This window comes from Aptenodytes forsteri, unplaced genomic scaffold (genome assembly GCF_000699145.1).
Source record: "Aptenodytes forsteri isolate BGI_AS27 unplaced genomic scaffold, ASM69914v1 Scaffold46, whole genome shotgun sequence".
Taxonomy (NCBI): Eukaryota; Metazoa; Chordata; class Aves; order Sphenisciformes; family Spheniscidae; genus Aptenodytes; species Aptenodytes forsteri.
The window spans coordinates 6,783,643-6,797,845 of record NW_008794774.1 but is presented as its reverse complement, the minus strand read 5'-3'; the positions used below and the strand labels follow the sequence as shown (position 1 = coordinate 6,797,845).

Sequence of the window (14,203 nt, the reverse complement as noted above, 5' to 3'; positions counted from 1 at the left end):
TGTATGTAATGACATCTTGAAGAGGGGGTGTAAAAAAGGGAGAATATTTTGGTTTTTAACTTAAAAACAAACCAAAAATCAACAAAACCCCAAACAAAAAACCCCATGTCACAATCATAGGGAGCTGTAGCCCAAAAGATGCAGGCTGTATCCACAGAGATTGCATCTACCTTCAAGCACAAATACCAATTTTTAGGTATAATTTTGAATTTCCAAAATGTTTGCACACTTGTGGGGGGGGGGGGTAAAAAAGGGAGAATATTTTGGTTTTTAACTTAAAAACAAACCAAAAATCAACAAAACCATCCAAACAAAACCCCATGTCACAATCATAGGGAGCTGTAGCCCAAAAGATGCAGGCTGTATCCACAGAGATTGCATCTACCTTCAAGCACAAATACCAATTTTTAGGTATAATTTTGAATTTCCAAAATGTTTGCACACTTGTGCATGGACTGATTTCACATAACTGCTTGACGTAAATGTCTCTCTTGGATCCAAAAAGGGAAAAAAACAAGATAACAAAGTCTATCTATGCTATTAAAAAAAATTGTGCTTACTACACAGGTTCTGAAAATACAAGATATTTAAATACATATATTTTCTTCCTCACAGCCTACTTCTTCTTTCTCCAGAGTTCCTACAATAATCTGGCAATTCATCTTTATTTCAGGATAATTAGTGATATTATTCTTCCACAAGGGACAGGTCTATGTCAAAAATACAATACTGTATAATACTATAAATGCGTATTGAGCTTTCTGTTTATAAGATCTAATAATATTGCAGTAATGTTTGGCTTCCTTCTATGACTCATTCCTATTTGCCTCTGAATTTTTCAAGTAGTATACATTTAAAGCATTAATAATGATACCTTAATGGCAATGGTGTAGAAACTGGCTGAGACAATATTAATGCATCATGGGCAGAAAGCTGAAACACATAAAGTAGAATGTGATTGATATGGACAACTCCAAAGGTAATACAGTATAATATTCCAATATAAATGTATATCCATAGTCTCATAAACTGCCTGGCAGACAGAGTCACAAATGTCATGCAAGAGACGCAAATCAGAGACAATCTTTGGGACTTGTGTTCACTAGGTCAACAGAGCTTGTATTAGTCACTGAAACGATTCTCAGAAGTTACAGGAAATTCTCTGTGACTCAGTGTTGAACATGTGACTGCTGCTAGGTGATTAAACAGAGAAGCATGAGAGACAGTGCCCCGGAGGACTAACCTCTGACCCACAGTAGTGGGTGGACAAGTGAGAGAAAGAAAACAAACACCACCACCACCCACCCCCCGAGGAAATGCAAATGGTGCCTACAGAACGAAATGGTAATACATGGCAGAAATTTCAAAAGTGCAAGTAGGATGCTGCTGCCATCTGCACCACCTGAAGTCTGAAATAGTTTCCTTTGCTAAGTTACCCCAGGTTTGTATCAATGAAAGAGAAGGCCAACCCATCCATCTCCTCCCCTCTCCCTTCCTGCAGATGGGTATTCAAAGCTGAATAAAAAGCCTAAAGGAAGAAACCAGGCTTTCAAAAGCAAGAAAGAGGGTTTGCCATTATTGTAACTAGAAATGGAAGCAAATGTTTTGCTTACCTGCACAAGAATTCTTGGCCTTTGTGGTGAAGGGAAAGGTATATTGTGCATAAAATGGGATATGTGCCTGAAAAGACAACAAGATGTTAGAAAACCAGCACCAGGGGACTAATCAGGGACTGAAAACAATGTTAATCACATTTTGGAATTACTACGGTACCATATTTTAGAAAGGCTGTTAAGATTTATTTACTGTTTTGGTAGGTTTAAGAGCCTATTTATGCAAACTGAAACAAAGAAGCTCCATTCACTCACATTTCATGTGTGAAAATTAATACTGACAACTTCAGATGTGTATGCAAAAGGTAAGAACACACTGGCATCTAGGCAAGCCATTTAAAATTCCAGGCAGCCTAACCCCATTCTACAGAGTTTCTAATGAGGCTTAGCTAAGAGAAACTATATACTTCATGGCCAGATGTCTAATACAGTTTTGAAGGTAACATCGTATTTCAGCAAACTTTTAGGACCATGAAAAGCATCCTCTACAGAGTTCTCTCACTCACTCACTCTCATACACACACACACACACAAAATCTGCATTGGTTGCAGTGCTTGGAAACAGACACAGATGTTCATTGCTAATGCACAGAGTCCCTGAGCTTATATTTATTAACCTAAAATGCAGGACTGCAAACATTAGCATGTATCTTATAGCTCAGCCATTTTTTGTATTTGACTTAGTTAAGAGAAAGGTAAATAGGCATGGCATATTCTAACAGAAAAGCCACAGTAAAATCCAGTTCATTTTCCCAGCACTGCAAGAGCCACTACTATTAAACAGAAGCAGCAACAATTTCTATCAGTACAACATAAGCTACACAATGCAGGCAAGAGGATGGAGCAAATATACCAACTAAGTAAGTGTGACATGTATAAATCACATGACTTCCTGAGCTGAACTAACTTGAAAAATCTTTTACATACTTTTCAATGGGAAGAGGATGAGGTCCAGAAACAGAGAGTTTGTAGATGAACATAAGAAATTTTCGAAATGCTTCAAAGAAAGGCCAGTGTGAGAGAAGGCAGATGCATTTGTTGGAATTGATGGACTTGGAAGTAACCACTTTCCTCTCTACAGCTGTCAGGAGACCCAGCTGCAATTGTTGTTTTTCTGTTAGCAGCTCCCGGGGATAAGGCTCATAAAACTGAATAGCTGCACCATAAACCTAAAAGATGAAGAAAAACAGCTGAGCAGACCCAGTATTTAACAGGAGATGGGGTTAGAACTTTCAAAGCATCCTTAAGTCTTTGGTGTTTGCACACATGCTATAGTGCTTTTGCTGGAAGCTTGTGAAATAACTTTTCATTTATGTAACATACACAAAGTATCCTTATAAATGAAGTGCTTTGGACTCTTTGTGCCTCTGTTCCTCTTTTTCATTGCACTTTCCTCAACAAAGTATTCATACTCAGTAAATTGAAAGGAAAGGAATCAAACTGCATGCTGCATGCATAGGGACAAAACCCTATCCATTAACTGTTATGGTCAAAAATAAAAACCCCAAACCTTATGAAATGCTTGTGTTCAGTAAATTCTCCTATCATTACCACACTAAACAATAAAATTATTTTAGCTTTGACTTCACTAATTTTATCAAGCTAAACAGCTACCAACCTTTTCTAATATTCCTTCCCTATTTGTCAGTTTCATGATTAACTGAATTATTCTGGCAAGCTTAGCAAAAGGAGAACAGGGAAAGATGGATACCGCAGTATACATTCTCTCTGAGAAAAATACTGGCAGCTACTGCATTCCTCCTTGCAAAAGAAGTATTAATATGTTGAGGAAAGACTTTTTTTGTTGTTTGGAAATGGAAAAGTATATAAATTTCCCTGATAGGGGACTGAGGCAGTGTGGAAGTTCAGCTGTTATCCCTAATAGAGCCAAACTGCTGTTTATTAGTCACAGAGAGCTAATGACACATTACAATCACTTATTCTCTCATGCAGTTCACACACACAGAGACACAGTTGGCAAGCTGAAGCAACAGCTGGGAGACCAACCCCAAACTAGGGCTCCCTTGCTTCATCAGGTGTACCGATAATCCTGTATTCTTTGTCTGTGTATAGCAGACACTGCCTTCTCACACGTGTGCAACACATTTTTGGTGCCTGTGTGTGCTGGTGGCCTTATACAGATTCGGCAGACGGATAGTGTTCTGAATCTATCACTTCATGTGAATTCAACAGGATCACTGGTCTCAGGAGCTCATGAGTTCTTCAGAGCTTTTCACATGCTACCTCTCAGCACATCCTTTTTCTCTCCATGCCCTGCTGTTTTCTGGTAACTATTTTCCTATTAATGCACATAGATACCTACAGAGCCCAATTACACAAATTCACACAGAAGCGGCTTTTAACATAACCATAGGAAAACCATAACAACGTAAACATTGCTAACAGATGTGGTAAGTAAACATCTCTAACATATAGGCTACGTTTCCATTCCCAGAAACTTCTTACTTGAAAGAACAAGGAAATCCATGCGCTGTGAGTTTTGCTTTTGTTAAAGTGTATGGTTCAGCTTACATGGGACTAAACAGCACATACTCTTCCAGCTATTTTCTGTTTTGGTTGACTTCTGTCTTATATGAAGGCTTAAGAAATACAATTTTATAAGGCAAGTATTTAACAATTTATTTTGTAGCATTTCTCAAATACCGAAGAAACAATGCCTATTTATCTCCATAGCAGCCATTTGAACTAAAAGCAAAAACTAGTCACAGTGTGGAGCCATACCTTTTCTGCAGAAGAGCAGGTCAGTACAAATGTTGAGAACACTGGTAGCGGGTATTTGGTTTGAGGGTCCCAGCATTCAATAGTAGCTCCCATAGGAAGGCAGAAGAGAGGTACAGATTCTGACAGTGGGAATGACTCATAGTTCTCTTGAGGATATCTGAAAATCAAGCCTTCAGAATGGGAGAAGGAGAAGTAAGAACATTTGCTTTGGAAGCCCTAAATAATGTAAGCAATATATTTTCCACAATATACAGCAAAGTCTGTTGGTTATCTGGACTTTATAATTGAAGATTACATCTGCAGAAGAAGACAGTCTCTCATTTGACAGTAAGACTAAGTCATCCAAGTAACAATCATTTAAAAATTATGTATGAATACTGAAGCACTCTCTTTTGGTAACTGCTCAAAAAAACAGTACATGGTAAAAACTAATTAGTGAAGATTTTTACTTTAAACCAGTTGGGAATTACCTGTGCTATTTAACTGTGCCACTGGAATGGATTTTATTACAAAGAAATTCCTATGAAGAAAGTGATAATTTATCTACTGTAAAAACAGCAGCAATACCTCCATCGAAAATAGGATGAACTAGCTGACTGTCCACATTTTCTGCTAATCAGTCAATATGTTCAATTTAAACAAATCGTTTATTCAGTTTTCAGAAATATATCTAACTCTTGCTGGTAGAAAATAGGCACACAAGCACTGGTTTACAATTGCTGTTCATCTAGTTTATTTTATGGTACACTGATTTATTTATCTATGCTTTCCACTTCTACTTGGTAGTTTACTCCTTTCAAAGGAATTTGGTGCACTTAGTGCTCGGTAGAAACTCTTTTGAAAGTTTTTTTGGACTTCTTCAGAAAAAAAAGATAATCTGTAGAAATGGATTAAAAAACTTACACAAGTCAGACTTAAAAGAAAAGACTTTTTGTCATTTATTTTCAGAATATTTTTCACTCTCCTCAAATAAGAAACAAGTGAATAGTTGTGGACTGAAGGGAAGAAACACATTTAACTTTCAAATTAAATGAAAAATATTGCATTAGCTGTGAGACATAAAAAGAAGTATGAGCAAGGTTAAATGGAATTTTTAATTACTCCTTCTCCATCATCACTTACACAAGAAACATGAAGTCTTTTGTTACATCTGAAATGCTTGCTAAACTTTCTGCTAAAGCTCCTAAGCCACCAAACCTGTTATGATAAGAACTAAATTAATACAGCTATTTGCTATTTCTATTAAGGCGCTTTTTTTTTTTTTCCTGGGGAGGGGGGGAAAAAAGTGAGGAGAGCAAAGAAGGCATTATAGGAGTGGATTTCAACTGACATGCTCTAGGAACAGAATTCTGACAGACAGCACTTAAGCTTTTAAAATTATTATTTGATTTCAACATGGCCTTCAAATCCTTCTGTTAGTAAGTTCAGACAGTCTGCTTCTAAAATTACTTACCGGCTTTATATGCTAAAGAGTTGGAAGCTGGCACAGACTTCTTGTAACAAAGGTATACGCTGGAACCCCACTGAAAGACATAAGGTTCATCTTAGAACCAACAAAGATTACAACAGGCAGCACAGAAATCAAGTATAAGTACTTGAATATACTCCCACTTACAAACAAAGCAGACATTTAAATAAAAAGTGTAACAGAATAAAATGACTGGTTGTCTGCTGAGTGCACGTAAATCATGAAATTGAGAATTCACCCTTCTCACATTTTTTAGAGACTACAGGATTTACATAAAATAACCACACCACCACACTACTCTGACTTATTCCAACAGAAGAACAGGGAAAAGTGAAGCAAATAATTTGCAGCTTCACATTTTCTTGGTTATTTAAAAGGAGACTTTTATGGAAACCTCATCAGTGGAAGTGAAATTCTAAACATCATCACCTGAAGCTTTTATCGTACTTCCATAAACTGGTTATTTACATAGTGTTTTTGCAGTTTGTCTAAATACACTCTACCATTCAAAAAAGATCACTTATTTCAGCCTGAGTAAACTAAATGCAAAACAGACTAAATAAAAGTGAACTGATTGGAAAAAAGTACATGAAGAAACTGTAAGCAGTAATTATAATTCTTACATGTCTTAGTAACATAGGTATTATTAATAACTAAGAAAAAAGAGTTTATGATTCATTCCAAGTGTCAGCATCACCAAAGGAGGCATGTGTGTTAAAAAAAAATAAATCCATTGCACTATTCCTAAGTAGCACCTAGACATGAATGTGCAAACTGAAGTAGGGAGTAATCAGTATGAAGAAGAAATTCCTAACACCAAAGGAAATCAGAGCAACATAACCTAAGAAGTCTCACACATGGTATATAGAATGAAAGAATTATGATGTAGTCACAGAACACAATTACAACAGTGCTAAGAAGAGTTCAAAGAGCTACTCCTTTGGGTTTGTTTCTTGGGTTTTAAAAAAAAAAAAAAAAAAAAGAAAAAAGGAGACTCAAGCCTTTATATACTCACCATACCACAATTTAAATTCTTATCAACTTTGCAGAATGTATGAGGAGGGGTTTCTCCTTTGCTAGTAACAATAACACAGATATCGGTCACTGCCAATGAATTTTGAGGTCGTATTGGAGAAGCCCTTCGATATGTGATAAAGATCCGTTGAGAAGAAGCTGAACTGTTGTTAACATTAGCGCAGCGACCATAAGGAGTAGCTTGAATCACCTCGCAGCCTGAAATTATGCGTTCCTTCCCTTCATATAGAACTCTGCAGACAGGAAGGAAACAAAATATTATGTGCATTCAAATATATATGAAATTACTTAGACAAATTCACAAAAATTGTCCATCCGTTAGCACCTTATGTCATCATTGCAATGTTCTAATGTACATTTTATACATTGTCTTTTATTATGCATGATTTGAGGCAAAGAAACTGTTCAGTAATATTTACATATTATAAGAGATCTCTGTGGGAACAAATCATAGTTATGGAAAAATAAAATCAAGCCATACTGAAAAGCATTTAGTTATAGAATTAGTAAGAATGATGCACTATCAATGAAAATTAAATTCAAAGGAAGCTTTAAATTGCTTGCACATATGATACTTGCTAATTTCTTAGAAATTATTTCCATCACTAAAGTGTCTGGAAAGTAATTTCAAGCTTTTTTTTTTTTTTAAGGAATGTTGTTGGAAAAGAACAACAGAAGACAGAATTCTGCTTCCTAGATGAATTTTTACAGAAAAAAAAACCCAAACCCAGTAATAATTTACATTCATAGTTTGAATAACATTCCTTAAGGCAAGGGGGGAAAAAAAAAAAAAAAGACAAAATAATACTCCATTCCACAGAAAAGGAAGAAATAATAACTACAGTTGACTGTACTCCAAGAAAGCAGAACGTATCTTACATGGCCATACAGCAACATTCAGATGGTACCTGGATTTTTTAGCCAGATCAGTAGTTTAGATCACCATATTCTTAGCAAAAAAAGAAAGATCCTTCATAGCAGCTAAATGAGCTAAAACTTTACACTCTGATCTTTCCCAAATATAAAGCTATTAGGACGTGACCATGAGAAGAAATGTGGAAGTTAAACCATACATCACTGCATATTTTTCATGCACAGATGCTATGATAGGGCAAGCTTCATCTCCCATTCCACATCCAAATAAGCAATGGTTCCATTTGCTTGATTCTCTGCAGTATGTACAAAGTACTTGCCACCTTCAAATGAGTTTTCATCTCTACAATACATGGCAAGATTTAGGATAAAGGTAACACATTAAAACTTTGTATTTTGTGACCTGCAGCTTCCCACACGTAGTCCATCACAACTTTACTTTAAAATAAAAAATAACCAGGCAATATATCTGGAATATGCAAATATTACTGTTTATTCTGATTCCACAGAACAAATGCATATCTTGTCATAGTATTGAGGATATATGTGAACTACAGTCCTAGAATAGTTTAATAAAGCAAGAAATCACAATAGTTGGGAATAAATTGATGTAGCTACCAGGCTGCCATACAAATTTATTCAGCTAGTTCATGGAGGACAATATCCTTGCCTTCAATAATGGTTTCAGTTGTAAAGAGTCTGATCATCACACTTTTGCTACATTTAAAAATAATGTGTAATCTCAGGTTCAAAACCAGCCTAATACCAGTATTTCCAAGCTGCAACATTAGTTTTAATATACTAACTACTGGTTCAAGATACAGATAGAGAAAGTACATGCTGTTCAAATTACTTCTAAACTAAATAATCTTCTGGAAGAACATGTATTCTGCTCTTTTTATTGGGTTACCTGCATCATAAAGTTAAAAAAAAAAAAAACAAAACCAAAAAACAAACACAAAACCAACAACTACAATGGCAGCAGCTCTCAGGCCACCTTCATTGTGCATAAAGAGTTTACATGAACTCTTCACATCACTGCCTTACATTAATCAGAAGAGAATATTAACAGAGCAGTCTCCAATGGAAGTTTCAGTTCCGTTTTATTTCAATTTCATGTATTTTAAATAAAATGCAAGAATTCAAAGTTATTCCAGAAACATTTGTCAGCTGACAGCTTTTGAGAAGGAAAACCATATTAATCAGATAATTCCAGCAGTTCAATTTAATAAGTTTACAAGTATTCTCAGAAAGATACTTAAAGACTGAAGAATTTCTCAGTTGTGCAAATACTTCTAAGAGTTAAGGGGCTGACCAGTGTTCAAGACTGTAACAGTGGGGTCACCTCCCATCAAAAGCAAAAAGAAAATGAAAGCAACCCTCACCCCTACATATATACCAGAAGAAGTTTTATTAAAACCACACCTTTTTCTGACCTCATGCATAGTACTGAATTTAAGAAAACAAGCAAACAGAAGAAAACCACCACCCATGGATCACTCAAATTAAACATTTATTTTAATGATTCAGACAAAAACATTCCCAAGTGATGCATGAAATATTTAACATGACACCTTGTGTTTACAAAATCCTCCCTGAGAGAGTAAGTTTACTCCTACTTGTTTCAACTTCCCAGTGTCTGCCTTTGATTAATTAGTACTGATCAGAGTAAGACTTGTTTCCTGCTTCTATGAGCTTATACTTTGGCCTCGAGCCTAAGTAGACCTTATTTACTACATTATTCTATCAAATTCAATAAAGTTTCATTTCAAGCAAAATGTAACCTACAGTTTCCTCTAGATGTTAGGTCCTTTCTTTGTAAGAAAGACCAAAAAAATCTTGTTATCTCTTTGTAAGGCTGTTTCACATTCCAGATGGAAGTTCTCTCATGACCAGTTTTACTGATTTAAAGGTATACTTCAATATATAACAGAGTTTAGAAAATATAAATACTACCTCCTTGCTGCTGCTGAGTTAAAAACCTTAAACCACAGAAAACTCTGCTTCTGGAAAACCATTTCAAAATACGCGGATGGTTGCAAATTACATCGTGTGGGGCTGTGCTCCAGCTTGACTTCTCTAGGTCCAGCCACATTTCTGCCTCTCACAGTCCTTATGGAAAGTAACTTTATAACAACTCTTCATATGTCATTTAAGAGAAGACAGAATGCAAGTATTGAATAATAAAGGAACTAAAATAAAGATACTAAGCAGTAGGAGGGTCAGAGGAGAACCGCTGGGTCAAGCAGAGGGAAAAGATTGACTTACCTTTTATTTCTACTGCTACCACTATTATTATTTGTCTAAACATACAAGTGACTAGTTTCATCATTATTATCCTAAGCTGTTCCAAACACCCAACTGCATTGTCACACTGGTGGGATTTAAGGAACAATGGAAGATGCTGGCTGTTAAGAACATCTTCCAGTTTCTATTATGCTTTTTGAAATTTGAGTTCACTTTCATTTTTGAAATACATCTCTAATAAAGAAAAACATTTGTTCAATCAATACTTCTGCAGATATGTAAAATTATACATATCATAGAGATATGTGTACTTTCAGAAACCAGGTATGCAAAATGAGATGGGTCCTTGGCGCAGAACCACTAACCAAACTAAAGCTTCCCATACTAGTTACTCCCCCCCTGCCCCAAAATCAGTATTTCTTTATTTACACAATACAAGTTACCTAACTTCTGCATTACTCAGTAATACAAGAACCTCTGCTTCAGACAAGAAGTCTGATGTTCTTTCCTTGGTCCTTTCTACAGTAAGTGTTACAAATTGCAAAACCACTTACACTTAAAAAGCATTTTTCTGTCAAATTTTCTTCCATTTAAGAAGCAAGTGCTGGAGCTCTCCCATAGACCTAACTCAAGTCTAAAACAAAGAGAGGTGAGATCTTGTTTCAAAGTCTCACCTAAACCAAAACAAATCTCAAATCTCAGTTCTTGTCTATTTCTGGAACATCAGCAAAAATATTGGTTAGGAAAGCAACAGAATGACTATTAGCTGAATTATTTATAGACATATAAGCTTAAGATACTAAATTTTACAGCTATACGTAGGAAAAGGACCTTAGAGATATCTTGTCCTAGGATCAAATCTTTATTTTTCCAACCAATAACAGCCACAGTAAATGCAACATCCAGAGGCACAGCACATGGCCTAACTATATGGAAGTGAGCACCTGCAGCAGGAAGTCACTCTAGCAGCTTACAGACTCTTCAACTTAAGAACCAGTGGAAGAATAGGAAGGAAAGAGGATGGAGGGCACAGAAATACAGAACACAAGGACAATGGCAGAGAATCAGTAGAACATACCCCATCTCCCCCCTTCCTCCAAACAGTATTTGTTTAATTAGTTTCCCTAAAAATAGACCTGAAAGAAATACACACACAAATATTTATCAAGAATCATCTGAATGCTCAGAGTACAAGATAACTCAACTTTATATTAACAATCTTGACACAAGACTATGGATTTGACCCTTTCAAGGGATATACTCTTCCTCTACCTACTAAGGCCACCCAGCACGTCACCTGACTTAATGGATATTTAAGGCTCAAAGATAAAATATTCTTTCACACTTGGTTCTTTAATTAAATGAGTAGAGAACCGCATAAATTAGCCTTCAGACTGTACATTCATCTCTTGCCCAAACTCCACTTTCATTTGAACACACTGAAATTCACAAAAAAAAAAAAAAAAGAAAAAAAAAGAAAGCTTGCTCTAACCATCTTTTGCACGTAGCTGCAAAACAGCAGGAACAGCAGGGGGAAAACATTCATATGCATCATTGCTCAGAAAGAAAAGCCTGCCATGATTTGTTAGGTGTGACACCCTAACTAGATCTGTATAAAACAAAATACAGAATAAATACTACTTGCCAAATACCACAGTTTTCTACCAATAGTTTTAAAAAACATCTCTGTTAAGGAAGCCCTTAGTCAGCCAACTATTTGCCTATTTTGCTTATCAGGTATTCCCTATGAAATCTACCCAAGCATTCAAGGTCCTGAAGTTGTGAGAGACATGAAAATAAACATGTGCTAGCAGAGTCGCTTCCATAAAGGCACACGCTGAAGACTGATGGTTTAGGAATCCCTTTGAGGAATCACTCCCTCTAGAAATTCTTCCTTCTGCTAAAACTTACTGAAGTTTGACATATCATTCAAAGAATAACTTTAGACTGCAATTCTACAGTCAAATCCCTTTGTAACAGTTATCTCATCTTGCAGTGTCAGTCACACACATGGGAAAAGACTATTTTAAAAAATCACAGTTTCACAGAAGCTTATTAGAACATAGCTTAGATGATCAAAATGAACTGAAATCAGAATGTATCGGGTTAATTATACAACTTGAACTATAATTCTTAGAGCAAAGATCTTGCCATGTAACTAATTTCATTACTAAGATTTCACTATCAGTTTCTTCCTGACTGGACTCTACTTCTTGGTTGGCACTCAAACTGTAGGTCAAAAGCAGGATATGTAGGCCATTGTGCCTGACATGCTTAAACTTATAAATGAAATTAACTAAACTTATTATACTTATTATAGCTTACATATAGATGCATGTTTTTTTACTTTACTCTTTACTATTTATTTAATAACTAAATAAGGGAAAACACACACATTCCTTATTTGCCATCATTGTAACAGTTCCCCCCACCCATGCTCCATTTTCTCTTTCTCATGACATCCCCAGTAATTCTACAATGTCCTTATCCAAACCAGAGAAGTAGAAGTGCTATATAGAGCAATTTAGACAATACTGTAGTGCTGCATGAGTTATTACAGGTTGAGCATTACCTCAATATGCTAGTAGCACAAAACTATAATATTCACCACCTCAAGATCTTGGGGGATTTTGTGATCTTGGTTCTGAATACTTACATTAAACTCAGTATCCTATAAGCAACAAAATTAGCTCAGAGCTTCCCTGCCAGGTTGCCCCCTGCCTTTATTAAGCATTGAACTTAAAGCATTGACTGTAGCTAAAGTTTCCAAACACAGTACTAGTAACTCTTTAGGAACTTATGCCTCAGACACCAAAGAGCGTGTTTTTTGAAATACAAACATGATTAGAGTTACCAAGAGACTACATAATCCAGTGTTTGCAGCCAATCATGTCAGAACTTGTAAGCGACCTCACAAATACTCTGATCTGACAGTAAGGCAGGCTACAAGATTCTAGGTGGATACTTTTAAGATCTTTGTTTCAGTGTCCTACCATTTTTACGTGATGTCTTTTACCTTAAGCATTAAAGTGAATTCCACAAAGTGATAATTTTTGTCTTCTGAAGTCATCACTTTCAGATTAAGCATGTTATATTTTTGGATTTGCACTATACCATTTCTATAAATTAATTTTGTACTATTCTCTCACCTTTCATAAAAATGCAGCGAACTTCATTTCTCATATCTAATTTGCTCCATCTCCCTCTCTCTATATATATTTCATATCTTTTTAAGTTAAAACATTATGATTCATTTTAAAAAGACAAGTTCACTAGAAGACTGACACTTTTTTCTACTTAGTTCAGGAAGAAAATTCTAGACAGATACACACAATACGCAATATAGGTTCAAAGACAATATGTTTTTAAAAGTTTTCTCACATTTGTTTTCATCATCATCTATTAAGAGTAAGACTTGATCATTATTGAAGGAGGAACTGAATTGTAATAGAAATCTCACCCGATGTCAGTAAGAGGTGGTTTGTCCCGGCCTCTCTTGTAGCAAAGAAAAAGTTCAGGACTCTTTAGACTTCCATAGTTTAAGTTGGCTTGAAGGGCTGTAGGGGTGGCTTCAACACAGGTGTATCCCTCTGGGACAGTTTCACCAGCTGATTTAATTATCACAGCAATGTCAGTAATTGGAGCCTTTGGACCAGTTGACTTTGTTTCATGTCGGCTTATTTCTTGGTCCAGGAGAGTTGCAGTATCTGTATCAGTGAGCCCTGCCACTACAAAATAGTCAGCCACTCGTGGACCTTTGTCTTCTATCATGGTTATGTCAGTACTTCCTGGGGAATATAAAGAGAGAGATATCAAACACTCTGCTTTCAAGCTAAACCCCTTCCCTCAACAAGTATGAGGACTTAAAACCTTTAAAGAAATTTTTGCAAATAAGTATTGTCGGTAATTGGATTTCAGTTATAGCACCGTAACAGTCATGTTTTAACACAAAGAAGTTTAAGTGAGTTAAAGAACTCAAAGCTCCTAACACAGCAGCTACACAGAAAATTGCTTGGTGTTAGCTATTAGACCATTCAAGCTCTTTGCAGGCTATAAGTTAATGCAGGTACCCCTAACTAAAAGCACCTATATTTTTCTGCCATTGCTTAGTGAGTAATTTGACTACAGAATCGGGCTGCTTTTTTTCTCTCTCTCTTTGGGGGGGGAGGGAGAGAGAGAGAGAGAGAGAGAACAATTTCATGGATAGGCTCACTAGTTTATCTTC

At 36.0% G+C, this 14,203-nt stretch overlaps 1 protein-coding gene across 1 annotated transcript in view; it reads right to left on the bottom strand.

Annotated features, from left to right (window-relative positions):
• The window catches only part of DENND4C (DENN domain containing 4C), a 53,144-nt gene extending 39,395 nt beyond the window's left edge, over nucleotides 1–13,749 (bottom strand). Inside the window, exons 1-7 of the mRNA XM_009274292.1 lie at nucleotides 13,439–13,749; nucleotides 6,839–7,091; nucleotides 5,809–5,878; nucleotides 4,356–4,525; nucleotides 2,541–2,782; nucleotides 1,614–1,680; nucleotides 875–933 (exon numbers count right to left, since the gene is read on the bottom strand). Of these exons, the coding sequence (XP_009272567.1) occupies nucleotides 875–933; nucleotides 1,614–1,680; nucleotides 2,541–2,782; nucleotides 4,356–4,525; nucleotides 5,809–5,878; nucleotides 6,839–7,091; nucleotides 13,439–13,749 (1,172 nt within the window). The remainder of the gene's footprint in view (nucleotides 1–874; nucleotides 934–1,613; nucleotides 1,681–2,540; nucleotides 2,783–4,355; nucleotides 4,526–5,808; nucleotides 5,879–6,838; nucleotides 7,092–13,438) is intronic.
• Between the last annotated feature and the right edge of the window lie 454 nt (nucleotides 13,750–14,203).